Source organism: Aplidium turbinatum, chromosome 6 (assembly GCF_918807975.1).
Source record: "Aplidium turbinatum chromosome 6, kaAplTurb1.1, whole genome shotgun sequence".
NCBI lineage: Eukaryota > Metazoa > Chordata > Ascidiacea > Aplousobranchia > Polyclinidae > Aplidium > Aplidium turbinatum.
Genome location: NC_137477.1, coordinates 17530909 through 17557113, shown reverse-complemented (window position 1 = coordinate 17557113; position 26205 = coordinate 17530909). Strand labels below are relative to the sequence as shown.

General features: G+C 37.6%; 1 protein-coding gene and 1 pseudogene across 1 annotated transcript in view; one reads left to right on the top strand and one right to left on the bottom strand.

Annotated features, from left to right (window-relative positions):
• LOC145772454 (uncharacterized) overlaps positions 1 to 25322 on the top strand; it is a 34281-nt gene extending 8959 nt beyond the window's left edge. The window contains exons 2-5 of the mRNA XM_082584332.1: positions 17999 to 18105; positions 21523 to 21695; positions 22076 to 22153; positions 22874 to 25322. Coding sequence (XP_082440458.1) covers positions 17999 to 18105; positions 21523 to 21695; positions 22076 to 22153; positions 22874 to 23047 — 532 coding nt within the window. The 3' untranslated portion in view covers positions 23048 to 25322. The remainder of the gene's footprint in view (positions 1 to 17998; positions 18106 to 21522; positions 21696 to 22075; positions 22154 to 22873) is intronic.
• Positions 14720 to 14808, bottom strand: LOC145773096 (U6 spliceosomal RNA; annotated as a pseudogene).
• Positions 25323 to 26205: the final 883 nt, after the last annotated feature.

The window sequence follows — 26205 nt, the reverse complement described above, 5'->3', positions numbered from 1 at the left end:
AGAACTTCGTGATAGGGTAGATCCCGAATTTAACTCGTTAAAAAATAACTTCGAACAAAAAGAAAGTGAGTTCTCAGATATGTTGGATGCTGACATACATCCTGAGGATAGCGCCTCAAATGTAAGCACTAGGATGTCTAGGAGTTCGTCTCGGATAGTGGCACAAATTAACCTACAGCTAAGACGAGAGGAGCTCCAGATACAAGCCGAAGCCGAAGCTAGAGCTGCTGAGGCTGCCATGAGAGCGGAGGCCATACGAGCTGAGGCTGCCGCGAGAGCTGAGGCCATACGAGCTGAGGCTGCCGCGAGAGCTGAGGCCGAAGCGAGAGCTGCTGAGGCCGCTGCGAGAGCTGAGGCCGTACGAACTGAGGCTGCCGCGAAAGCCAAAGCGAGAGCTGCTGAGTTTGCACTCAAAGACGCACAGTTGAGGGCTGAACAACGTAAGGAGGTAGCTTTAGCTGAATATCGATCAGAGGTGGGCTCCCGGCGTAGCTCTAAGAAGGGATCTTCTAGGCATTCCAGAAGTGAACATCAATCACAGTTTAATTTACATAACCTTTTCCAGACACCTGTTCAATCTGTGGGTGGACCAGTACAATCCACATGTTTTCAAATTGTTTCAGGAGGTCTCGGGGCCGCAGCTAAAGATCTTCCGAAGGATCTAAAGCCAAAGCCTGCGAGTTTTAGCCGAACTCTTCCCCCAGAGCGTACAGGTCACGGGGCCGCTGATAGCAGTAATGCTTTGCCCCCTTCACGGTTTTCTGCGCCGCTAGTTTTTGATCGCCCAGCTACACGTAATTTGGGTGGTTGTGAGAGGCGTATCGCGTCTCCTGATTTTAACGTGTGTGAGGATCGTGATCGGGCTGTGCATGTGACTGAGCCCACTCAGCCCCTTAAGGGATATAGCTTGTCTTCTCCCGCTAAATCGAGTTCTCAACAACAGGATAGCTTTTTTGAATACCAAAGTAGTAGGACGTTTTTTGATAAGGCGGCCTTGATTGGTTACGATGGTAATAATATGCCATTTATCTTCTTTAAAAATCGTATTACGGCCTTAATGGCAGCTTCGCCCTTTAAAGGAACTCGTTTGACTTTGTTACAAGCAGCTTGTGTTAGGACAGCTGCTCAAACGATTGCTAATTTGGTTTCTGACACTCCTGGTTTGTCAGAGGAAGACAGGATAGAAATGTGGTTAGCTCGCTTGTCCCAGCGTTTTGGAGTTCGTGGAGGTCTTTTCGCAGAACCATAAATTAGAACGTATCGCTATGGTAGCAAATTGACTTCGATCTCTTCCAGTGATTTGAAAGAGTTTAAAGATGAATTGTCGCAGTGTCTGCTTTACGCGCAAGCTCATGGTCAGCGCGACAAATTAGAAGGACGTTTTGTTTTGGATTTGGCTAAGCGACTCCCGTTTGACGCTAAGCAGCGTTATCTTGACTTTTTAGGTGATCAGTATGGTGGCACTAATGAGCCTACTTTTCAGAGTTTGTTCGATTTTGTTGTATTGGAGAAAACGCGTAAGTCGACTGATTTTAGCATTATGCTAATGGGCGATTCTGGTGAGTCGCAGCATTTTAAAAAGTTTGGCAAAGGAAAATTGCCTTCATGTTCGGTTAGGCAGACGTCGGTAAAACCCCATGATGATGTGATTTCAGGGAGTTCGCAGTACTCGACTGCTGTTGGCGCACCGCGCGGAGGTGTGACCAGACGTAGTGACATACAGGCATGTTTTTATTGTTCGTCACGTGGTCAAGTTGAATATCATTTTTTGTCTAACTGTAAAGAGTTTTTGCGCTTGACACCTAAAGATCGGAGAGATGTTATTGTGAAAGCTGGCAAATGCTTGAATTGTTTGCGCCAGCATATGGTTAGGGATTGCGTTCATGCAAACAACTGTCGTAAGTGCGTCCCTAACAACGATAGGAAATACTATTTTCTTCTGCATGATTTTTATGTGACGTCACGTGATTCTCTGGATTCGATTGGCAAAGATGATGCTGGTGCCAGAGTTCCTGTGCGTAATGTTAAGATTGGAAATGTTAAAGCAGCTTTTAACCGCATTACTGCTGCTCGTGTTTTGAATCCAATGACTGGCAAATCGAAGTTGGTGTATTGTCAGCATGATCCTGGTTCTCAGTTGACTTTTGTTTCGAGTGATTTGGTGTGCGAACTTGGCGTTAAACCGTATGATAAAGCGTCGTTTAGCCTAAAATGGATACTCAGTCGTTAGAGACGGATGAACTGTTTTGTGATATAACTTCGGTGGTTAACCCAGCTTGGGCTGACGATGTTAAAACTTTACCGCATAAGCAGGATTTAGCCTAAGTGGTTTCCGTCATTTTCATGTCGTGAATATATTTCATTTGAATGATTGTAGTACTGTAGATGTACTGCTTGGCAACGACAACGCTTATTTGATGTGGGCTAAAGAAGAACGTGTTGATGAAAATCGTAGTGAACCGCATGCTTTACTCACTCCTCTCGGTTGGTTGGCTTGTGGTGGTAAGTCATCCTTAGATGAAAGCGTTGCTAATGTGTGCAGAGTGCAGACATCTTCAGAGTCGGATGTCATCTCTGGCTTTCAGCGTAAAATTGAGTCTCGTGATATGGAAATAGCAGACCTGAATAAAATCATTCAGGATTTGACCTTGCAAAATGAAACCTGTGAGTTGTCTCGCAATGACATTTTGGCTAGAGAACTTGTTGAACCGAATATTGAGTTGAAAGATGGTCGATTTGAGATACCTGTACTGTTGAAGGAAAATATTAATTTACCTAACAATTTTGTGTTGGCGTCACAATTAAAAAAGCGTATTGTTTACGATGGCAAGTCTGAATTTCGAGGAACTTGTGTTAATGATGTAATGTTTTCGTGTCCTGACTTATTAAACCCTCTGGCAGATCTCTTGGCTAGATTTCGGCTTAGTAGATTTGGTTTCGTTGCAGATGTGACTAAGTACTTTTTTCACATTTTGGAAGCTTCGGTACGCAAACCCAATTTTATTGAACTGCTTACGTACACAGGCAGTGCCGTTCGGATCGTGAACGAACGCCCTTTGGTACCTTTGAGTGATGACCCTAGGGATTTTACTGTCATCGCCCCTGCCTCATTTTTGACCCCATACTTAGACCCATACTGTGCTGTTGGGCAACCACATGATCGTGACCAACTAAGAAGGAATTATCGGTTCAATTTGTCAATTTCTCAGCAGTTTTAGAGCAAATGGATAGATTTTTACTTGCCAGGGCTTCAGAGCCGGAAAAAATGGTTAAAAATGGCCAAAAATTTGGAGCCTGGTCAACTTGTAGTGGTGGGTTCTCTCCAAGATATTGGTAAACGTGGGAAGTATCAACTTGGGAGGGTGCATGAGGTGGTCCCACAAATTAGAAAAGGGAAGCCGGTGGTTCGTAGAGCTAAAGTTGCCGTCTGCAACTATGATGAGAGTACGGGGAAAGTGAAAGTAGACTACGTGTTGAGGGATATTTCGTGCCTTGCCCACGTAAAGAACACCTAAGTGTTAGGGTTTGAGCCTGGTTTTGTCTGCGGTGACCGACCTTTGTCTGAGCCCAGAACAGTCGGTTATTATCGCAACCATTGTATATAGCGTCATTTTAGCGTGTACCTATGGTACCAATTTCATGTATCGTAGTGTATTATTCGTATTGTTGTTCATTCTTTGCATGCCCTTTGTATTTGCGTATTAACTTAAACGTGAGTAATTCAAACAATTTGTGTATCGCGTGTTTTTATTCATTGGCTCACAATTGTCGTCAATTCTTTTTTAGTTATGCCATGTTAGACTGTCATAACTAGGGGCCGCTATGTTCCCGACAATTTTGTTCACCAAATCAAACGTCATATAAAACCGTTATGGTCTACTTGACCTAGCTGGCATCTTACGTCATGGAAATTGCTAGAAAATGTCCAAATATTGCACCATCGTTCGTAAGACCTGATGAAACATTGCATCATCACCTTTGAACACCTGTTTGAATTGCTTCACAATTCCTTTCATTATTGCGTCACATAACTGCGTACGTGAGTTTGAGATATTGAAATGTATTCTGACCATTCGTAAAATTGTTACTTGGAAGTTGGTCGCAAATTTAACTGTTTCGCTTAGTGCTGCTAGCTGGACAAAATTTCCGTCTTTTATCTAAGTAGTTTGGATTGTAGTGACAGGTTGTTAGTGGTGTATCGCGTTGCACCTCATTTTCGATAGCCGCGGGCTAATTTTACAGAAATACACTTTTTGAATAGACGTTTCAAAAGAGTGTTTTTTTTTCGGTCATTACATACAGACGAACGGATCCGAGAATCTTATGTTACAATTTTCCCACGAAGAGATTATGGTTTACCGCTGTGACCAAGGCCAAACTGAGAAAGTACTTCCATTTGGACGGCCAACTTGTTTAAAGCACAAATGTTGAGTGGCTTCTTCTTTCTATCGGTTTACCTACATATCATTCAAGTCACTGGGGATCTTTCATTGATAGCTCGAAAAGAAGCCTAAAATGTGTCTTGCTCTATAATGGGAACAAGCATGGATTCATGCCTATAGGATGCTCTGTCTCCCTGAAGGAGAATTATGGTAATATCAAGGTTGTGCTAGAAAGATTAAAATACTGCAATCACCAATGGTTGATCTGCGATTCTGCGTGGATCTTAAAATGATGAATTTCCTATTGGGACAATAAGGAGGCCACACCCAGTATTTTTTGCTTTTTATATAACTTGGATAGTATAGAGCAGTGCTTCTTAAATTTTTTAGTTTTGTTCACCCCTAGCATCTATCTCCAGATTTCATTCACTCTTGTCTCATGCTATGATAAAACTATCTCGTCTATATACAACAAAATATTTTTATTATATATTTTTATTTAATATTTATAAAAAAAATTGAAATTTATAAAAAAACAATTAGTTTTGATTAAAAAATGAAAAACTTAGACTTGATTTTGTTGTTAGAAATTCTCACCTGTTCACTGAACAGGTTGAACACCCGATATATCCGCCTTGCTCGCAAGCTATCATCCATTTCTGACGGTTTACCCTTATTCACCCCTTTTGGTTGGTTCACCCCTCCAAAAATGTTATTCACACTTGGATGAACCATTCACCTGTTTAAGAAGCACTGGTATAGAGCCAACGAAAAACATTGGGTAGAAAAGAATGGCCACCAAGAAATGCAATAAAACCTGGAGATAAAAATATCATAAGCAACCCACTGGTTGATCGGAAAAAGATCACTCTACCACCAATACACATCAAACTCGGACTAATGAAGCAGTTTGTCATTGCACTTTATCGTTCTGGGAACTGTTTTGGCCACATACGCTCAAAATTTCCTGACATTAGTCATAAAAAGAAAAAAGCAGAGATATTTGATAGGCCTGATATTAGAACATTGCTCAAGGACTAGTAGGCTACTTCGTGACTACCATGGCCACTATCAAGGTTCGAGTTTGAAGTGCATTTTCTGAGGCGGTTCATAACTTCCTTGGGAATACGAAAGCTGACAATTAGAGAGATGGTTCAGGAACTTCTCATCAGCCTGCACAAACTTGGGAGTAGGATGAGTATTAAAGTTCACAACTTGCACAGCCACCTGAGCGAGTTTCTAAAAAATCTTGGCGACATAAGTGAGGAGCAGGGCGAGCGTTTCCATCAGGACATGAAAGTGCTGGAAAAATGTTACCAAGATTGATGGAACTGCAACATGATGGCAGATTACTGGTTGAGTTTGATTAGAGATGTCCCTTATGCAGTTCACAAAAGATAAGCTACAAAAAAAAATTGTTGTCTTAACATGACTGCGTTTATTTGTACCAAGGTTTGCATTAGATTTTTACAACACTATACAAGTCGTTTTAAGGTGACAGTGTTAACTTTTCTTGCATATGTTTAGTTTAAATCTGCAAATTCACTTCCATGAAAATGACGCATAACTAAGAAAAAATTATCTTTTCAATGATGCCGTAGCCTACCTGTGGTGAGCATAATGCTCCTAATTGTGCCTTTTCACAATATATAGTTCATTTATTTAGTGTCTCTATAGTATACTGAAGTCAATAACACAGGCCATAGCCGTACGAGACCAAACCATTTTGGGGGGGCAAAACGTAAATTTGCCCAAATCTGCACGCTTTTATAAAAATTGCCCAAATATAATGTATTCGATGCATGATAACAGTGAAAAACTAACATAACAAGATCACCAGCTAGCTAGAATTTCTTACCCAAGTAATCAAGATAGAACAACTGAATTCATCTTTGAATATACCTTGCTTGTGCATTGCTCGACGCTTCTGCACTTTGGCATGGTAGGTAGGAGTAACATTTAGTAGTACGTATTACATACTTCAGCAGTAGCATTTTAAATGTTGGTGAAATTAACATGACACAGTTGCATATACAAACTAAATATTTATTTTTTATTTTGGGGCGCAACTGCATCATTTTCATTTGGGTAGTTTTATAAAAGTAACCAAACAAAGATAAGCAACATTAACATTACATTTAACAGGTACAGTATAACATTGTTTCGTTAAATGTTGTGGTGTTGCTTAGCTATGTCCATTTATGGTTGAAAAAGTACTGTAACCTCTCCACCCGAATTGTTTTATAAAAGTATTCACCAGATTTATATAAATTCATATTTTGTAGCTGCCCAAACCAAGATGATGCATTTATGGATAAGTTATTAGGCCTATGAAAAAAATTAAAGACTATGTAAATTTTGATGCCGAGGCAACTGCATCATGCCAATTTGGGCAGTTTTATAAATAGACTATGATCAGATAACTTCATATTTTTTGTTGCCCAAATCTAAACAATACAGTTATGTAAATGGGAAAAATTAATGAATTTGTTCATTTTGGGGAAACTGCCTCGTACGCTAATTTGGGCAGTTGCATAAACAGACTAATCAGATAATGTCATGTTTTCAGCTACCCAAATCAACACGATGCATTTGTGAAAATTAATAAAATTAGCTATAAGTTATAGCAAATTTTGTGTTTTGATTTGGGCAGATTCACAAAAATATTAGAGACATATTTTGGTGGCTGCCCAAATTGGCATGATGCAGTTGGTTAAATGCATTTCGTACAACAGTTTGATTACCATACAATACATCAATACGAGTGCGCCAAATGAAAATTTAGCGGCACATTTTTTGTGCAAATAAGAGGGTGTACTTAGTTTGATAGGTAAAAGATATTAATTTGTAGTTTTTCTTAATTCATGCAATTTTGAAGCTTTTCATATAGCAATTTTTGCCCTAATAATTGCAAGATTTTGCCCGAATTTGCGACGTTTTGAAACAACAGGGGGGGCAGCTGCCCCCCTGCCCCCCTGGCTCGTACGGCTATGACACAGGCCAACAAAAATATTTTGGCACAAAAGATGAGAGTCATTTTAGAGTATTTCAGGGCCCCTGATTTTGAAAATACACTTAGGTTTTTCGAATTGGTTCTAGTTTTCGAGATATTCGACAATGAAAATATTTTTGAAATCGTTACTCAAAAGCTTTCAAATAGCACATTACTTATTTTTAGCCCTGTTTACAATTGTGATGTCATAATTGCACTTGTCTAGTTCAATTGGTTGATATCTCACGAAATTTCAAAACGCAAACAAGGGTTGAAATGAACTGTAATTAATGTAATGGAGACATGAATAGGGTTGGTCGATTTCTCCATTTATCATATAATTTGAACATAGGTGCGACTTTACCTTCTAACCATTTCCTCAAAGTTTAAAATCGTTTTGTGCACAGCAACCCATTACCCCAATGACCCTCTGTTTCTATAACAGGGTTGCCAGATTGAGCGAAAAGTTGCGAAATTTTTTGTTATTTTATCTCATTTTTTCGCCCAATCCGGCAATCGTGCGCAGTGAGCGAACTTCTAATAGCTGTGCGGTTTAACACGCCACAAAAAAGCTTTGTGAAACTGACTCTTTATCTTATTCATCCGATAATGATCCGAGTTTCATGGAGAGTGCCTCAATAAGCAGTGCCTACAATATTATCCCAATCCCTTGTGTTGCAAGGGAAGCCGATCAAAAGATGGTTTCTGACGAAACAGTTGCTGATATTGCCACTGCTACTTTGCAGGATGTGTTAGGAAAAGACTTCTCCACAGACATCATTATTGACCGACGGAAAGTGAGACATAGCCGAGTCAAGAGGCGTACTGGATTGAAACCAAATCAACATGTCGTCAATAATTTTATATAGCTCTATTTCGATGGGAGAAAGGATGAATCATATGTCTTTGATGAGTACCACCACAGGAGAAAAATAAAAGAATACCATTACGTTTTACTGACACAACCTGGTGACATCTACATCTCTCATGTCACAACACATAGTAGTCGTTCAGTTGACATTTTAAAATGTATGATCGATGAGAATATGAACATTTGGATTATTTGGAAAGACATCTGGTCCAGAAACATTCATTGGGGAAATTGGCGATACTCTGTGGTCAAACCTTATAGCCTTGGAGATCGCATTGTTTGATAAAATTGAAACTCCTCATTTGCCAAAATTGGACAATTCAAAGATCTAAGCACAGACCAGATGTACCTTTTGGAAATCTGCTATGCAATCAGTTCTGGGGAATGCTCTGAAACACTCTTACACAGAGATGCTGGGAAATATAATCATTCACAGGAGCAAATCGAACGTGCCACTATTATGTCAGTCAAACCCATTCATCACAAGCTGTTAAGACATTGACACAATTCATTGCAACTGTATATGGGCTTGTATGGTTTGCACTAAGATGGCCACAGACATCAGCGATGCTCCAGCAGTAGGCTACTTTTCCGTATGATACAACTCAGTCGAGGACTTGAGCCAGTAGAAGTGTAGTCTGTCATCGACAAATCAATCAAGCAAATTGTTATGCATCACCCCGAAAACTTGCTATATGCCAGGTTTCATGACAATAGACCTGCCCCATTCGTGAAATAGCTGTTAGGCGAATTCTGAAAGCACGAAAGCTTTCATCTACAATAATATAAAGATTTCATCGCCCTGCTGATCAACTTAATCTTAACGCAATGGATTATATTGATATGATCGACTGAACACAGATTGACGTTACTGAACCACCATTATTATCATCTAAGAACTAAGAGTGAGGATGAACTTTGGGATGCAATAAAGTCAGTCCCAGTAAAGTCGTCATACACACCACAGACTCAAGCCGTTGAAAGAATGATTCGAGTAGTCGCTGAGGTCAGCCTCAAAACAGTCGGAAGAAGAAGTTCTTTTATTTTTTTAGAAAAAAGGATTTCTATGATTTATTCTATCTTAGATGCGCAAAAGCAACGGCTTATATTTAAATCAAAGAAAGACTGTGTTATTTAGTTTAACATCCAGGTGTGGCTTTAACTCATTACATATCAATTGTGTTTCGTTTTCACTGTAGCCTACCTATTGAATATAATTTACCGTGAAGTAGAAAATTGTATTTTTCCATACCACCTGGGCAGTGACGTTCGGTGGCTTAAACCGTTGGGAAAGCAACTTGGAAATATGCTGTAGCAAGGTAGTAGGCCTAGGCACGAAGGGCGTAACCGTCGGGCGAAGCCCGAAGGCGTGTTGCCGAAGGCAACACTTCCAGCGGGGGGTCTGGGGGGCCTCCCCCAGAAATTTTTGAAAAACACTTCCAATTTGGTGCGCTCTGAGAGCATTTTCAAAACAAATCAAACATAAAAATCTGTCAAATTGTGCTTCGCCTATGTCGTGATCATACATCCATTTAATGTTTAGAAGTCATGAACAATCTTAATTTTAACGTTGCAGGACCAAAATCCAGTGTTAGACATGAAATAATAGTTGTCTAAATATTTAATTCGTCATGAATGTTCATTCTGAGATATTCAGTTAGGCCTACATAGATATTCAGTTAGGCCTACATAGGCAGTCATTCATTACTACATGTGTGCTTCTCTCTGTTTTTGTTTTATTTTTTGCTATTTGTTTTTTGGGTTTTGTGGCCGTGCTAACTACTGATATATAGCCTACTACATAATTTTCCATTCAGGCACGTTTTAAACCTTTCAAGGTTTTGCCACCTTTTCCCGTTCGTTAACGTGCTGGTAGCTTTATATCGATTTTTGTAGTTAGTATCTTTTTCGTCCCGGACGCGTTAATGACGAAAAATAAAATGATTGAATGATTGATTGATTACACTACAAAAACTAACACTTAGGTCTAAACATTACAACCGCAAGCAATTTGTACAAAAAGCTGGATAAGTTTGCCTCCTGCGTATAGTATAGAAGCTTAACAAACTGAATATTGCATCCGCACCTGAACGTTCATTGGCGAAGTAACGTTACATCAACGCTGTAAAAAGGGCAAAGGCATGACTATGAAAGCTAGTAGGCTAAAGTACAGTACATGGCGAGGAGACATCAAAAAACAGCAACAATTATTTCGGCATTATGATGCTGTGCTCTGTACCGTGACGAGACACCATTCTGACGAGTTAGTCTAGCCGCTCTAGCGAATGAATGCATTGACGTCACTGGGAAAGCAAGACTCACCTGGTCTCACCATAACACATCTGATTGGCTAAGCAGCTGGTGACGTTTTGCAAAACGAGTGATGATTGGTTAAAACGAAGGCGTTTTTTGACATTTTTGAATCTGGATAAGCAACTTTGATAGTTGCTTACCTTGGAGCCTCAGTGATTGTTTCTGACAGAAGCGTTTGCGTTAATTGGCATTTGTAGGCAAGACATGCGGTTTGGTGAGGATTTAGACTACTACAAGCGTTACGAGTAATTCTAGTCACGAATACAGTAATTTTCAAGTTAAAATAGACATGATAAAAATAATAAGAAGTTAAACCTAGAATTCAGTCATTATAGCCTACTTTGCATAGTTTTCGCTCAGGTAAGCACTGCTTTCCTTGCTTTCCCTCACCGATCGTCACTGCACCTGGGGTAAGTGGTTAGGAGCACACCATCACATTGAAATTTTAACACTTTATTTAGTGAATACTGAAAAGTTTGGGTGTTCATCAGGACAGTTATCGTTTCTAACACTAGTTGCAACGTTCATCTGATGAATCGCATTTTTTCTGTTGGTCGTCACTGCTTCGACTTTTTGTGTTTATTGTTGGAAGTTTTTACGTAATTTAACGTGGAAAGTAACCGTTCACACATCATTGGCCAATTTTTAAAATAATGAGTGTTCATTTTTTCTTGCCTTCAACCGCACTGCAGTATATAACCTTGTGAAATTTTATTTTGTATGTTATTCGCTTTGAGGATGCACATTGTTATGGTGCGCGAAACGTCAGTGAAGCAATAAACTATCTTGTTTGATGTTACTTTTACTTTCAATTTCATCAGATGAACGTTGCAACTAGTGCTAGAAACTTTATTTAGTGTGGCAAGCCTCACCTTAATACCGATTTATACAACAATCCGAAAATGTTATGTGAAAATCGACCCACCCTAAATTGAATATTCAATGAAAACAGTTGTGAATCAGTACATCACAAGAAAAATAGCCCAAAAGTCATGTATTTATGAATGCAGCTTTATATCGAAAAGGTAGGTCTACTGAAGTGGATATGTGTACAAATGAAATTTTATTCTAAGCCCTTGCTAAGGCCAAGTCTTTGCTGCAAAAAGTTTTTTTGATGTATTCTATAGGCTAATGAATGGCATATAGACTAATAAAATATGCCTTTGACAAGTAGGATGCTGTCCTCTGTACGGCTGCATTTACACTGTCTGCTTTGTAAAGCGCTGAGGAGCAACGCACTCTGCGATGGATACACCGCTATATATAAAAAAAATAATAACAAGCATTATTATTATTCGCCTATTTTGACATGAAACTGGTTGATCAAGAGAAGTCCTGGGTTCCTCTTAAAGTATGCAAACATTGCACTCAAACCCGTTTCTGAGCTCAAGGTTAAGAAGTTCAGAGTGTCATGGCGTAAAGAGAGCCGTGGAATCATCTTATTGATACTTTTGTACGGTGAACATGTTCGAATGAAGTCGTCACAAAGAAAGTTGGAACATCATGTTTACATGGAGTGTGCAAGGCGGCCATTGCATGGACGTTTATGTTTTTTCTTTGCCCTCTCTTGTTTCAAGTGGGGATTTTCTTGAAACAATAGTAAAACGGGAATGATCGAGAGTAACCAGGGGCGTTGACAGGGGGTATAGGTGGTACTTTTGGACTCGGGCCCGGAATATTTAGGGGGCCCGGATTTAAAAGATTCCCCTCGACTTCAAACATTATCAAGATCTTAATATAATTAGATCTAAAGGAATTGCCATCAGAGGTTGGTTACAACAGCCAATTCAGCCGTCAGATGGTAAAGTACCGGGCCCCCTTTTGGGTACCGGGCCCACATCAGATCTCTGGTGGTAAAATAGCCACTTCAGCCACTAAACAGTAAAATAAGAATTTAGTCTAGTAGGCTGTAGTGATTTCCTTAACCACGAATATTTAGTGAAATAACCGAAACACAAATTAAATAGGCTAATATTTGTTTAAACTCAAAAACTGAAATGGCACAGGCAAGAAGATTGCTATCCCTATTTCTGCACTAAAAATTAGACCAAAACCGCTTTTCAGATTGCAGGAATCAGCAAATGATTGACCTAGGCCCAAAAACCGTTCCCAAATCAAACTGAAAACTTTTTGATCACCTGCACTAACTTTGCTGTAAATTCTCTTCTGGTGAGCCTAAAAAAAACAGTAAAACATCAATGTAATCGAGAAGTAATACTCTAGCGCCATGTGTTAAATAAAAGTTCAAAAAAGCAACCGCTAGTTAGAGATAGTAAGTTTTGCAGTTCGGAAAATTTTAAGATTGTGCAAGATTTGTTAAACGACCATGCTTAAATGACATCAATTAAAGTTTGCACACAACTTTTATATTCATAACATTGTCGATGAAGGGGGCCCGAAAATAAATTGGTACCGGTCAGCGAAATCCTGTCAACGGCCCTAAGAGTAACTCCAATACCTTCAGCAATGTTTTGGAGCAAGGTCAAGGTTTTTTCTCAAAACCATTTCTACCACCTATTGTAGTTAGAGATTTATTAATTTAGTTATCAAAAGTGACAGCTGGAATCTTTGCTCCTCATCTCGATCAACGTGGCATTCTTACTCCGAGGCCAAGATTACGTTCTTCCGTAACAATTAAGGATAAAATTTTAAGCAGCTACTTTACTGAAGAACATAACTTTGTATTCAAATATAGCAATTACTATATCTAAACCCTTGACAGCCTGTTTCACCTAAAAGGAGGATCATCAGAAAGTCCTTATTCAAATAGAATCTTGAAAATAGAATTTGCTTGGCATTGAGCACTTTTTGTAGTATTAATAGTTTTCATTGTTTACTTTGTATTCTGTAATTATATAAATGGCCTTCGTACCTTGACGGGTGTTGCTCCATAGGCTTACCATAATAAAGAGTTGCGTTTGTTGATCGATAGCTTTGTTTTGCTTATTTGTCTAGTTTGTTAAGCAAAACAATGTATGCATTTTGCTTGTACTTAGTAGCTTAGTTAGTAAGTCTGATACTGTTGAAGTCAACAAATGTATTAACGCAAAACACAAGTCATATATTCTACATCTTGTATCCTCAGGCTTGCTTCACGGCGTATTTTGGTTGTTACTAGGCCAGTAAACGTTAAATAGCTGTTTGTTTGGGTTGTAATCAACGTGATTGGTTCCAAATAGCGTTTACACAACTCGGAAATGTGCCTGATATCACTTTCAGTTTTGTCACGACGTTAAATCTATAGGGGCTCAAAATTGCGAAAAAAATGTTTTTGCTGTATTTAAAAAACTAGAGCCAATTCGAAAAAACAAGTGCGTTTTCGGAATCAGGGGCCTCGAAATACCCTAAAATGATTTTCACTTGTCGTGCCTTTTAAAAAAAAAATTTTTTGTTGGCCTGTGTAATGAATGATCCAAAAGGGTGCAATCACAAAAGTAGTTTTAGAAAAAAGGGAATAGCTGCCTCTCATTGCAAAAATAATGGGTACTTTAACGCAGCATCAATTTTAGAACTTAAATTGGTAAAAAATATCAATTAAAAAAAAGCTTTTCAAGTCTCAAAAACACGTGATGTGATGAGCAAAAAGACACTGGGTTCGGATTCAGCGCCCCCAAATTACCCTAACTCAGGGGTCACCAAATGGCGGCCCGCCACGCTGTATCGCTGCGGCCCGCGGAAGGTATCAGCGTACAAGTATCACCAAAAATACTTTTCTTGAGGGAGTTAAAGAGCACGAAGGCAAAAAATACTTTCCTGGAAGCATATTTTCGCATTGCATACGATTCCACCGACCGACCAATCAGATTATAGTTCTAGGTGGGGGTTGCTTAAAGTTATTTCAATGCGATGTCCAGCCACACTGTCCCAGTGGTTGATTAAAACGTCTGTTTACGAATTTCGAAATTGTCGGTGAGTATAGGGTTGCTTGTTTTAAGTTTGCAAATGTCATGTAAACTGTAAACACTAGTGCGAGTTTCACCGTTATTGTGTTTCACGAGCAGTATTCTTTTATGCAAGTTTTTGTTGGCAAAATGGGTCGGTGTGCCAACTCAATTTATAATAAATTGGCAATATATTACATGTAAATTTAGAGACTTTTTCTGATTGTATTATGAAAATATTTAGCTTAGTAGGCCTACTGCAAAACGTTTTTTTTTTTAAAGAAATATGGAACGCTTCACGATTTTGCGTGTCATCCTTGCGTTTCTGTATCGTTCCAATTATGGTATATGTACTGCCGAAGCAAGTACTGCAAAATGTTGTTAATCAACAAATTCTTGCCACGCTGATGAGCACCGCAAGTGACAGTTGTCTAATAAAAGAAAGACGGTTTTATAGATTCTCACAAAAAGGATGAAAAACCAACTCATTGCTTTTTTAGAGGCAAGACTGTTCATAAATTACGATTTTTCGGTGATTTCCACAAGCGTTTGTTTCATGGTACCTGGTGTGATGATGTCTAGTTTAGCGTTGGTGGTGCCTTCAACATTTAGTTGCAGAATGGTCACTCCCTGACCTACAACAGCTGGTGCTGTTCGCCCTGACAAGGGCGCTGTGCTTGGTCTGGGGGTGCCATTCTGATGATAGTTCTTCTGCATAACTTTATAGCGACAGTTGTAGCAAGTTTAGTTTTCCAAAGTCGGTACTTGCGGGGCGGCCACGTGGAGGTACTTGCTTTCGTCGGCAGAGAGTGCTGCTTGTGAGTGTGGTGAAATGCAGACGGCAGCACACATTATCAAGGATTGCCGGCTATACAGACCTCCTCATGGTATGGAAGGCCTAGTTTCCATTGATGACGACACCAGGCAGTGGTTAACCAACGGATGCCCTGACATATAGCGTCAACACGAGAGAAGATGGTACCTGCGGTTTCTTTTTCCCTGTTATTGGAGCCTATTTTTCGCTGATATGTTTGCAGGTCACTATTGTTGCCTATATTGCGATGTGTCAAACATTTCCTTGTTTACTGAAACTGTTAATTGCAAGATATCTTTTGCGAAGCGAAGTAACAACACCACTCTTGCTTGGCGATGAATATTCTGATGAAACCGCTCGCCTCGCCATAAGTGCACAAAACAAGTGGCCTCTATTTATTAGGCATTGTTAAAAAAGTCAAAAGTGTTGTAAAAGAAGCTTGGCCTGGCAGTAGCGTTGTTCGATTAATTTTGTTGCTACGGTATTCTAACATAAATATGAACAACATGTAACGCTGGATACTGGGTACGAAATGCGTACTTGTCTAGCATAAGAGTCAACCTACCTAACATTTTATTAGTGCGGCCCGCCACAGCTCTCCTTAGTGCCAAAGTGGCCCGCATGCAAAAAAGGTTGGTGACCCCTGCCCTAAATCCATTGAAGAACTTCATACAAAAAATTGTGTTGACCAGTGTAATCAATATAGCTTAAATCATGCAAGACCGTAATTACTGCTTTCTAAACTTCTGGTTGGAGGCTTATCTCTACCTATAAGGGCCCACTCATATTTAGTTCGTGCAGCGTTTTTCGGCTTTGTAATTTCACATTTTTTTTCCATATTTGTAAAATTTCTCGCTCCATTCGCTTGATCAACTACATTTCGTTCATCTCGGCGATATTGGGCAAGCATATTTGGGGATTAAAAGAGTGAAAAATTTTTTGTGCCCAAAACACTAACAAAAGGATGCAATATTCTGAAGTAAACACTGCTCACTCAATAGCCTAGTTACACGTAATTAATAATTAAATTGATAAATTTCAATGTGAATTGAAATAGCTAGGTTATGATAATGAAGTGAAGTGCTATCGGTGAAGGTGGGGACATCTCAGGTAAATTTTCGAAGTTCTGGCCTGCTGAAAGGTTACACCACACTAGGCTATACAAACTTTCAAGAAATGAATTATTGAAAATCTTCTGTGGTCCACTTAAATCTTAAACCAAAACTTCTACCCCAATCCAATTTTAACTTAATGAATTTGGTTACATACAAAGTGTAGCCTACGTCTTGATAAAAAAAAGCTTTGCTCCTTAAAATGAAAATGCATAAAAAGTGACGAAAACAAGAATATATTTGTCAAAATTTTCTGAAGGGCAAGTGCCCCACACCCACTCTCCATTTTATTTTTTCGGACAGTTTTGCATTGTTCTTTTATGTTTATAAATTTTACTTCGAACTCTGGTCCTTCCCAACTTTTTTCTAGTCCGCTACTGCATTGTCAGCATAGCCTATTAACTGCCTTTTTTTCTCCTTTTTTTTTGTGCAAAATCATAAAAGTTGTTTACTCATTGCTAAAATGATGAATGTAAATTGTTTTCTCACATTGAAAGAGTTTGCAGCCCTAAACGCTTTTTGGTCCTATTCAGTGGCGGCTCGTCCATAGAAACTGCAAAACTGCAGCACCCCCTGCACATTTCAGTATTTTATTTTTTTTTATTAATTTCACGTTTTTTCTCGTGTTCTCTATAGATCCTACCGACTAGAAGTTTCATAATTTCTGGGTTTTAAAAAATATGATGATTTTTTAAGTTTTGTATTTGGCAGCTCTGAACTGCAAGCCCTGCAGTTGCGATCTTATAAAAGAAGAACAAAGAGAAATTGTGACGTCATATTTTGGCTCAGGTTGCTTCAAATCCTACAATTTCGAACTGCAAATTTTGCAGTTGCTGGTCACGTGGTCAGGCTAGCTACTGTTGCAAATACTGTTGTTTTCAAACACGATATTAGGTGGCTGCGACTGATGCTGTTACATGGTTAGACTAATGTGCTTTGCTTTCTCCACAAAAAGATAAAGCTTAGACTAGGTTTTCATTAGTGTTGTTAAATTAAATTTAAGAAAAGCTCTACCAATAAATTTTTGTGGTTACCAAACCTGGTTGATTTTTTATAAATTAAATGTAACCTAGGTTCATTGTTAACTTACGATAATAAGTTAAAGCCAAAGGTCACATGCTAAAACAGCCTATTTAAACTTGATGAACATCAGGAAATTAATTGCTCAAATAGCCTCAGAATTCATGAAATACCACTAAAATAAGGTAAAATTTATGGGGGTCATGTCCCTAGACCCCTTGGCATCGCGCCTTTGGCGCTCGCTCTTTCACGTATAGGCTACCTCCGGTTGCAGCACCCCCTGCTATAAATACCACGAGCCGCCACTGGTCCTATTTTAAATAGCGATCACTAAACACAAGGGCCCACTAGTGAATTTTGCACACTATTATTAAGCTTTAAATACGCTTTAAATAAAGCGTATCTATTTGACCTATTCTGTTAAGATCGCTTTAATCAAATATTCAAACATTCTTTAGACACGCTTAGATCAAGCCAATGCTCGAATTTGAGTAAGAGCCGTTGACGACGATTTTACTATATAGGCGTAGTACTGCAATTCAAAGAATGAACGTTTATTTATTTCTTATTTTTATAAACGCGAAGGTTTGATGAACTTTTTACTCTTTTCAAGTGACTCCTCGAAACGAAAATCACGTGGGTTGATGAAAGTAACAAAATCTGAAAAAAGGTCTTCTATGGGTCAAAATAATGACGGAGCCATCTTTGAAGAGACGATCGGTATATATACTTTTTGTGTTCCACACTGCTTTTTTCCTCGTATTTTGCTTTAACTTGCATCATAACATGTTACAGACTGGTAATGCCTGGGTAAAAAAAAACGACATTTTTTACTTTTTTCGGAAGGTTGATTGAGGTTGTGTTGAAACGTTTTCATTTCATTATTTTCATCTGATAATTGACCGAGGTTTCTCTTCTCATTCTGAAAACATTTTGAAAACATCAACTATAGCCTACTACTATACGAAGCAATTTATACATAACACTGCGTCACAAAAAAATATGGCATGTCGGTAACTGACATACCAATGTCCATTCTAGACGTAGTTTTGGGCGCTGATTCCGAATCTGAAATCGGTGAAGATAAGTCGTGGGCTCTCCATTTAAGCTGCTCGTCTTGCTACACTTCCCTAACCCAATGGCTGAATGGAAAAAAGAAGAAGATGCCATTTTGTGTCCCAATGGTTTGGCGAGAACAGACAGATCATTTCACGGATTGCTGTTTTTGTATGACAAACATTGCTGGGTTTTCAAAGAAATCAAAAATCAAATACCCCAACTGCGTTTCAGCAATCAAACCTGTTCCTCATAGCCTCGAATATCCTATTCCAGAACCTCCAGCAACAGTAACTTCATGTGATTCTGAATCCGAAACAAGCACTGATGTGTTAACAAGTAGTGCGTCTGAATTTGAAGAATCCGCAACTGAAGAAACTTTCCAATTCCCACACATTTTATCACAAGGAGATTTGCAAGATTTGGTTAGAGATTTAAATTTGTCAAAAGAAAAATCTGAGTTACTTGGGTCACGACTGAAGCAATGGAATTTATTGCAAAAAGGTGTCAGCATCACATCTTTTCTAAAAAGGCATGCAGACTTGGCTCCCTATTTTTGTGTTGAAGAAGACATTTTCTACTGTTCGGATATCAATGGCGTTATGCATTTCATGGATGAAAGATATGAAGCCAGTGAATGGAGACTTTTTATAGATTCCAATAAAACTAATTTAAAAGCTGTTCTACTACACAATGGAAATGAAAAACCGTCAGTTCCAGTGGCCTACAGTACCAAGACCAAAGAAACATATGAAGCAATGAAGAATTTGCTAACATTCCTCAGTTATGAAAACCATAAATGGCATATATGTGGTGACCTAAAAGTTGTTGGACTCTTACTTGGTTTGCAGCTAGGTTACACTAAGTACATGTGTTTCCTTTGTTTATGGAATATCCGGGCAGATGAACAGCATTATAGTACAGAAAAATGGCCCACCCGTGCAAATTTCAACCCAAGCAATTTCAATGTGCAACATCAGCCATTAGTTGATGCGAACAAAATTTTCCTTCCTCCACTCCACATAAAGCTTGGTTTGTTCAAAAAATTTGTGAAAGCCATGGATAAACAAAGTAATGGATTTAAATATATTTGCGAGATGTTTTCTTACAAATCTGACGCAAAGCTGAAGCAAGGAATCTTTGTTGGACCAGAAATAAGAAAATTGTTGAAAGGTGAAGTGTTTAAAAGCAAATTGACTCCACAAGAACTTGCGGCCTGGAACGGTTTCTTTTTGGTTGTTGAAAATTTTCTTGGTAAGGACAAAGTAACCAATTACAAAGAAGTTGTCAACCATATGCTAAAGTCATATGAAGCGATGGGGGCTCGGATGTCGCTGAAAATGCATTTTTTGCATAGTCACCTAGATTTTTTTCCACCCAACAATGCTGATGTCAGTGATAAACATGGAGAGAGGTTTCATCAAGACATTAAAATCATAGAAGAAAGATACCAGGGGAATGTCAGTCCTGCCATGATGGCTGACTTTTGTTGGTCTCTTCAAAGAGACACCAATGAAGACCGTCGCAGGAAGAGAAGATGCCCATAGCATTTCTAAAATGTTCAAAGAGAACCTTTTTTCTGCAAAAAAATGACTGATATCTTGGTCTTATAACGTAGCCTTCATGCTAAAAGACGACTTTTTAAGCTAACAAAAGTTTGTTAATTGTGATATTTGTTAAGTGTTTGCGATTACATTTAATTTGTTCGTATGTGCTGCATATCAATTAACAACAAGCTTAAAAATAGCTGTCAATTGATGCAAATATTCGTAAAGTTAGGCTCCTTATTACGGCATATTATTTTTCATGTTGAATTGAATTTTTGATTGGCATTGATTAAAAGAAGTTTCCACATTCTTTCATGAATTTTAAAAATACTTTTTTGACTGCGGCAAAAAAGAGACAATATAACAAAATTGACCCAATTTTCAAAAATTTAAAAATAATAAATTAGGAATAACTCAAAAACCTGACGTGATAGAGCAAAACCGAGTTCAGATTCGGAATCAGCGCTCAAAACTACGTCTGGAATGGATATTGGTATCTCAGTTACCGACATGCCATATTTTTTTGTGACGCAGTGTAATTGTAGCATCGGCGTACGGTAACCATTTTTTTTTTGGGTGTTCAGATTTTTTAAACAGTTTTAAAAGCAAGTTTGATTTGCAGGTGACTTTTTATATCACATCAGTTTATTTTGATATTATATTAACATCTATTGAGTAAACTGCAAACCAAGTGCGTGTGAGCCTGCTGAAAAAATTGAACACCCAAAAAAGTGATCACCGTACGCCGATGCTGCCTTCATGTATCATAATCGAAACGACATTAGATTATCCACAATGCTGGTAAAACATTAAAATAGCTTACGAATACAGTAAGTGTTTGTATCTGACTAATAAAAGAAATTTTCCCACCATGCAAGTAAATCAATAGATTGTGGTCAGTTGTCTTATAAAACTCCATTTATAGACAGAAATTATTTAACATGCATGGCTCCATCAATCAACTATGCAAGATCTCTGAATGCACAAAACATGGAAAAGAATTTATTTTCCGATATGACTTTAAATAATTGACTTTAAGACTTCAAAGACTTCAAAGACGCAAGCTGTAAAAGCAGCGAGAAGCAGATACAGCTTTTTCAAATCGTTTGCCAGACTCCGGATTTAGAGCTTCTCTTTTTTACTTCCATGAATAGTCCACAATACAATCGTATTTATTAAAATAACAAAGAAAAGAAGATTTGTTTTAAGCATATGCTTACTGTAGAGTGTAGATTATGTTCAACAATTTCCCTTGATTAATATTAAGTATTGTGATAGGGAAAACTATGAACTACAAAGCAAATGTACCATAGAAAAAATTAACAACGTACACTTTCCTGGGAAACTCGGTAATGCCAGTTGGGGGTGGGCAAAAATTTCAATGGGGACAATTGCTCGCCACTTTTCCCTTAAAAAGTCTCTGGTTTGTTGGTATCATAAAAGTGTATCAAAAAAACAAAGAAATTATTTGTGCAACGAATTACAGTAATGTGATGATATTTAAATATTTAATATTTAAATATCATATGTGCAGATGCACACGAAAGTTCTACCGATGTCTCGGCAATATTTGAGACAATGCCTGCTTCTAATGTAACCGATCGAAAGATGAGTCATCCAGTCACCTCAACCACTCCAAAAGTTTCCCAAAAATTTGCTCGATCACGCTCAGAAGAACCTGGCCAGTCTGCATCACTGCACTCACAAGTATGTTATTGTCTGCGGCAAAAGGTTTGAACGTTCTTAACTTGCCTAGCAATTAAGCTTCTGAATCTGGTCAAGTTTACTCCTAATATTACAAATAAAAAATATATATATTATGGCAATTTTGAACATTCTGACTAGCAAAAGCTAGTGAAAGGAATTTTTTTAATAAAGTGAGCAGCTCTAAATGAAAGGAGGAAAACAAAACCCTGCTTTAGGGATTGGTATATCAGGATATACAAATTGCCTTGTAGATAAATTACTCATTCAAGTTTGGATCTGCAAAGATTAATAAATGACCGGTATTTGTAACTCCGAACATTTTGTTTAAAAACAATACCAATGAACCAATTTTTGTTTAACTTGACTGCATTTATGCTCAGGTTGAGCAAGTTACGGGGATTATGAGAGACAATGTTACACGAATAACGGAAAGAGAAGAAAAGTTAGACACTCTGCAGGTAAGTAAGTCAAGACAACACCGAGAAAAAAAAGTGCAGCAAAAAACAGGAAATCAACCTTTTCTAAACAACTAGAAAAGGTCTTTTGACTTTTTTTGTAAAAAGCAATATTTTAACAAAAAAATAATTTCTTTTATTTACAGGACCTAATCTGTAACGAAGATATAACTCTTCTAAATAGAACAGTTTTTTTTAGTTTTTTTTTAAAGCCTTCCAGCAAAATTGAGATTTTATCCCGAAACCATTTTTCACTTGATAAACATTCCTGTTTAAAAATAATCATCATCTGGTACCGTCTCCGAGCCAAAAGTTGGCTGTCATTTGTTTTCACACACGTCATGTTCCTCTGCTAATCCTTTTGCTTCTCTGATGATTGACAAGTCAGCAGACTGTTTTACATTTTCAATAATGCCAACGCTAATTTCTGGATTAGTTAACACTTGACAACACACTAATTAACCCTACAAGCGCAAGTGCTCCAGATGCATGATTGTTTGAAAGTCAATCACAAATAGAGCTAAAGTTAGTTGTGTTATTAGACACGATGAGACGCCAGAACATGAAATAACAGAAACAACATTTTTAGACGAAAAACAGGTTTATTTTGTGTTGTTGCATTACTTCTACTCCAATGGTAGCTCATAGAACCATCTTAAGTCATTTATAAGTTACATGTAGGTTAATCTTCATGAACTATTATATACACAATATGATTGACAGGACCAATCGGAAAAGCTTCAAGAATCTTCTAGAATATTCGAGGCAAAAGCGAAAGAAATACAACGGAAGTACTGGTACAAGAACAAGAAGCTATGGATTGCTATTGGGGTTGCTGTGTTGATAGCGATTATTGTCGTGATTTTGGTGGTAGTTCTCAAATCAGAGCTCACATGAATCGCTAGTTTTGTGCATGACAAAAAAAAGTATTGTCTGCTTACGTGCATACAACATATCTAATTTCCAAACATTTCTAGATTGGGCCATCTTTATCTAACTTGAAACGTGAAAATGTATTTCAAACTTGGTCAAAATAAGAGTGAAATGACAAAGTATTAACGGACCATTGTTGTCATCACCTAGCAAGCCCTAAGCATTTGCACAAGCATTTTAGAAATACTGATTTGGTAATTAATTATTTTAAATCTACTTTAAAAATGAAACACAGTAAAATTTCCCTAATTTGTTATCTCAAAAGGATAAAGAACTGAGGAATTATGGAAACTCACCAATTTCGCAAACTAGCCAAAACGCTGCCACGATAAACTTCAGATTTTCTTCAAAGTCGATTAATTATTATTATTTTCTCTCCATCTTGGCGTAACGCACTTAATTGACGTAATTGGGGTAATTTGTTTTTATTACAACAATAGCAACACACTATATTAAAAATAACACACATGCAGTAACAATCACAAAGATAGGAGTATTGAAATCATCTACTATTGTTTACACATGAACATTGTTTTGTAAGTCGACAAAATTTCGTATTTGGTTTAGCGGTAAGCCATTAGATCTTTTGTTTGAAACATAGCCCTGGAATAAAATGTAAAAATGCAGCATTGATATTAAAAGATTGACTAAGGGTCATACCGTATCAAGTGACCCAGGAAAGCGGTAATTTTTAATTGCTCATTTAATCATACGGAAATTTTTGACTAAAACAGCTCTTGACATAGAAGAATTCCTAGAAAAGTAACTTTAACGCTTGTAACTCTAAACACTTCCATTTAAAGATACCATTAGATTCAAAACAGTTTTGCCGTTTTATGGAAGATGTTTTTAGAATACGTCACACACTTCGCTTCTTCTGTTGCCATAACGAGATTTTTGCATAGATAACTTACCGTATTCCAATTATTACCCATTGTTTTCTTAGGATTTCATTAGGACCTCACGCATGAAATTGATCGATGCTGCAGTAGCTAACAAAGCTGTGTTGTTATCACTCGAATGTGTAAATAAAATCAGTAAATTACACAAAAACTAAAAAAAAGTTTTCATGGATTTAAAAAAGATAAAGAACTTAGCAAACTGACCAATTCATCGTTGTCGATTCCGACCGATTAAAAGATAAACAAAAGATAGAAATTCTGAAGGGATTGACTAAACATGATAAATTAACTAAATTGACCAAACAAACAAAAAAAATTACTAAGCCTATATTAAAACATACAAATTTTCGAATGTAGTAATAGTATCACATTACTAAACCTCTCACCAGTGGAGAATGGTGCATGCTTAAAATACATAAGTTACATGGTTTGCAGTTTGCACAGTGGCTTATCATATCAAAGTAAAATGATTCGATATTATATGAAAAACCGTTAATAACTAAACCACATGTGTTATGTGTTTGAAGCTTGCTGAAAACATCCAATTCCCCTCTCCGTCGTTGGTGTTGAATCTGCGAGCTTGGCCGCATTAAGACTTTCTTTTTCTTTTCAAATTGTTTTGAAATTGAAAAGTTGTCAAAGAAATCTTACGCAGTGTATTTGTCGATTTATGAATATAATTAATACAATTAATGTCACATAAGATTTTTATCAAAACATTTAATTGGTTTTATTGTCAAATAATGATAATATTTCTAGTATTTCAATGCACTGAAGAAAGTGTAAATGTCTGCAGAAATTTTTATTTTTGTGCTAGAGACTGGCTAAGTTTTTAGTTTAAACTTTAATTCTGGTAGTTTCGCATTGAGCTTTGCAACCATTGATTCTGACTTGGTTACTAAAGTACGGAAGTTAACTTTCGTCGTATTCAAGCTTGTACCAGGCGCTTGAAGATTTAGATCAAGTGTAACCTACCGTGAGGAAAAGAAGCCAATCTTCATGTATCTTGCTAAAACTCCGCTGAGTGCTCCCGATAGGTGTCGAACCGGTGTTCTAATGCTTTGTAGTGTTTCCAGTGCCGCGCAAAAGTGCTCTTTAAAGTAATGGCACTTGCATGTTGCTATCCATCTGTTCAATGGTGGATTGATTAGACTTTTTGTTTCTACTCAAGAATGGCGTTGATTCTATTCTATTCCACGCGAGATCATTCTATTCATTTAAGAGTACAATCAGTGCATGATATGAGTTGTTCATTTATCTATTTTAGGATTCAAACAAAAACCTTTCTGTCGCTTTATTTTGTTTGTGGTTACAACGTCAACATTATTGTAAATAAAAGTACGTGATTGTTTTATTGCTGTTGACAGGAAAGTACTAAACTAAAGTTTACTGTCAGCAATTCGACTTGAACGATATAGGTTACAAGTGAAAGCAATAAATTGCATAAATTGTTTGTTACCACTAAACTACGATTTGGATTTTACAAAAGTTTTTGCCAAATAGAATTTTACTATATTTATGTGAGGCGGAGAAAGTAAAAACCATAGCAGTTTATACCAGTTTTCTTACGGTGCAATTGCGTATATATTGCGTAGCCTATATGTTCGGTGAAACTTCAAATATTCCCAATTTGGCACCATAGGTTCCCTACTTCCCCTAATGCTGTGTGGTAAACAGGTAAAGCACCACATGAATGGAAAAAAGTCTAATAATACCACTTCCAAAATCATTGAAGAATCTCACTAATGAACCATGTAGCAAAATTATATAATCAATTGATTTTAAATCGTCTACGACCTGCATTTGAAAATACACTTTTATCAACATAATCTGGATTTCGATCAACTCGTAGCAGCATTGAACAAATTCACTTTTTGAAAAGAACACAAGAAAACTCCATTGAATGGCAGAGATCACTGGTTATCACATTTATGGATTTTCAAAAAGCACTTGACAGTATAAACCGCAAATGTTTTACATTTTAGAAACTGCTTATGTACCCCCAGCAGAAGTAACTCGGGGAATCAAAGCACTATACATTACAATGACCAAGTTTCTTCTGTCTTAATAAACGGAAAAGAATCAGTTGAATTTCCTGTAACTAGAGGAATCATACAAAATGATAGTTTGGCTCTATATTTATATATAACAGTAGTGGATTACCTACTGAAAAGATCTCGAAGGGTCACAAATGGTTTTCAAATAAGCAAAAATCCTTTT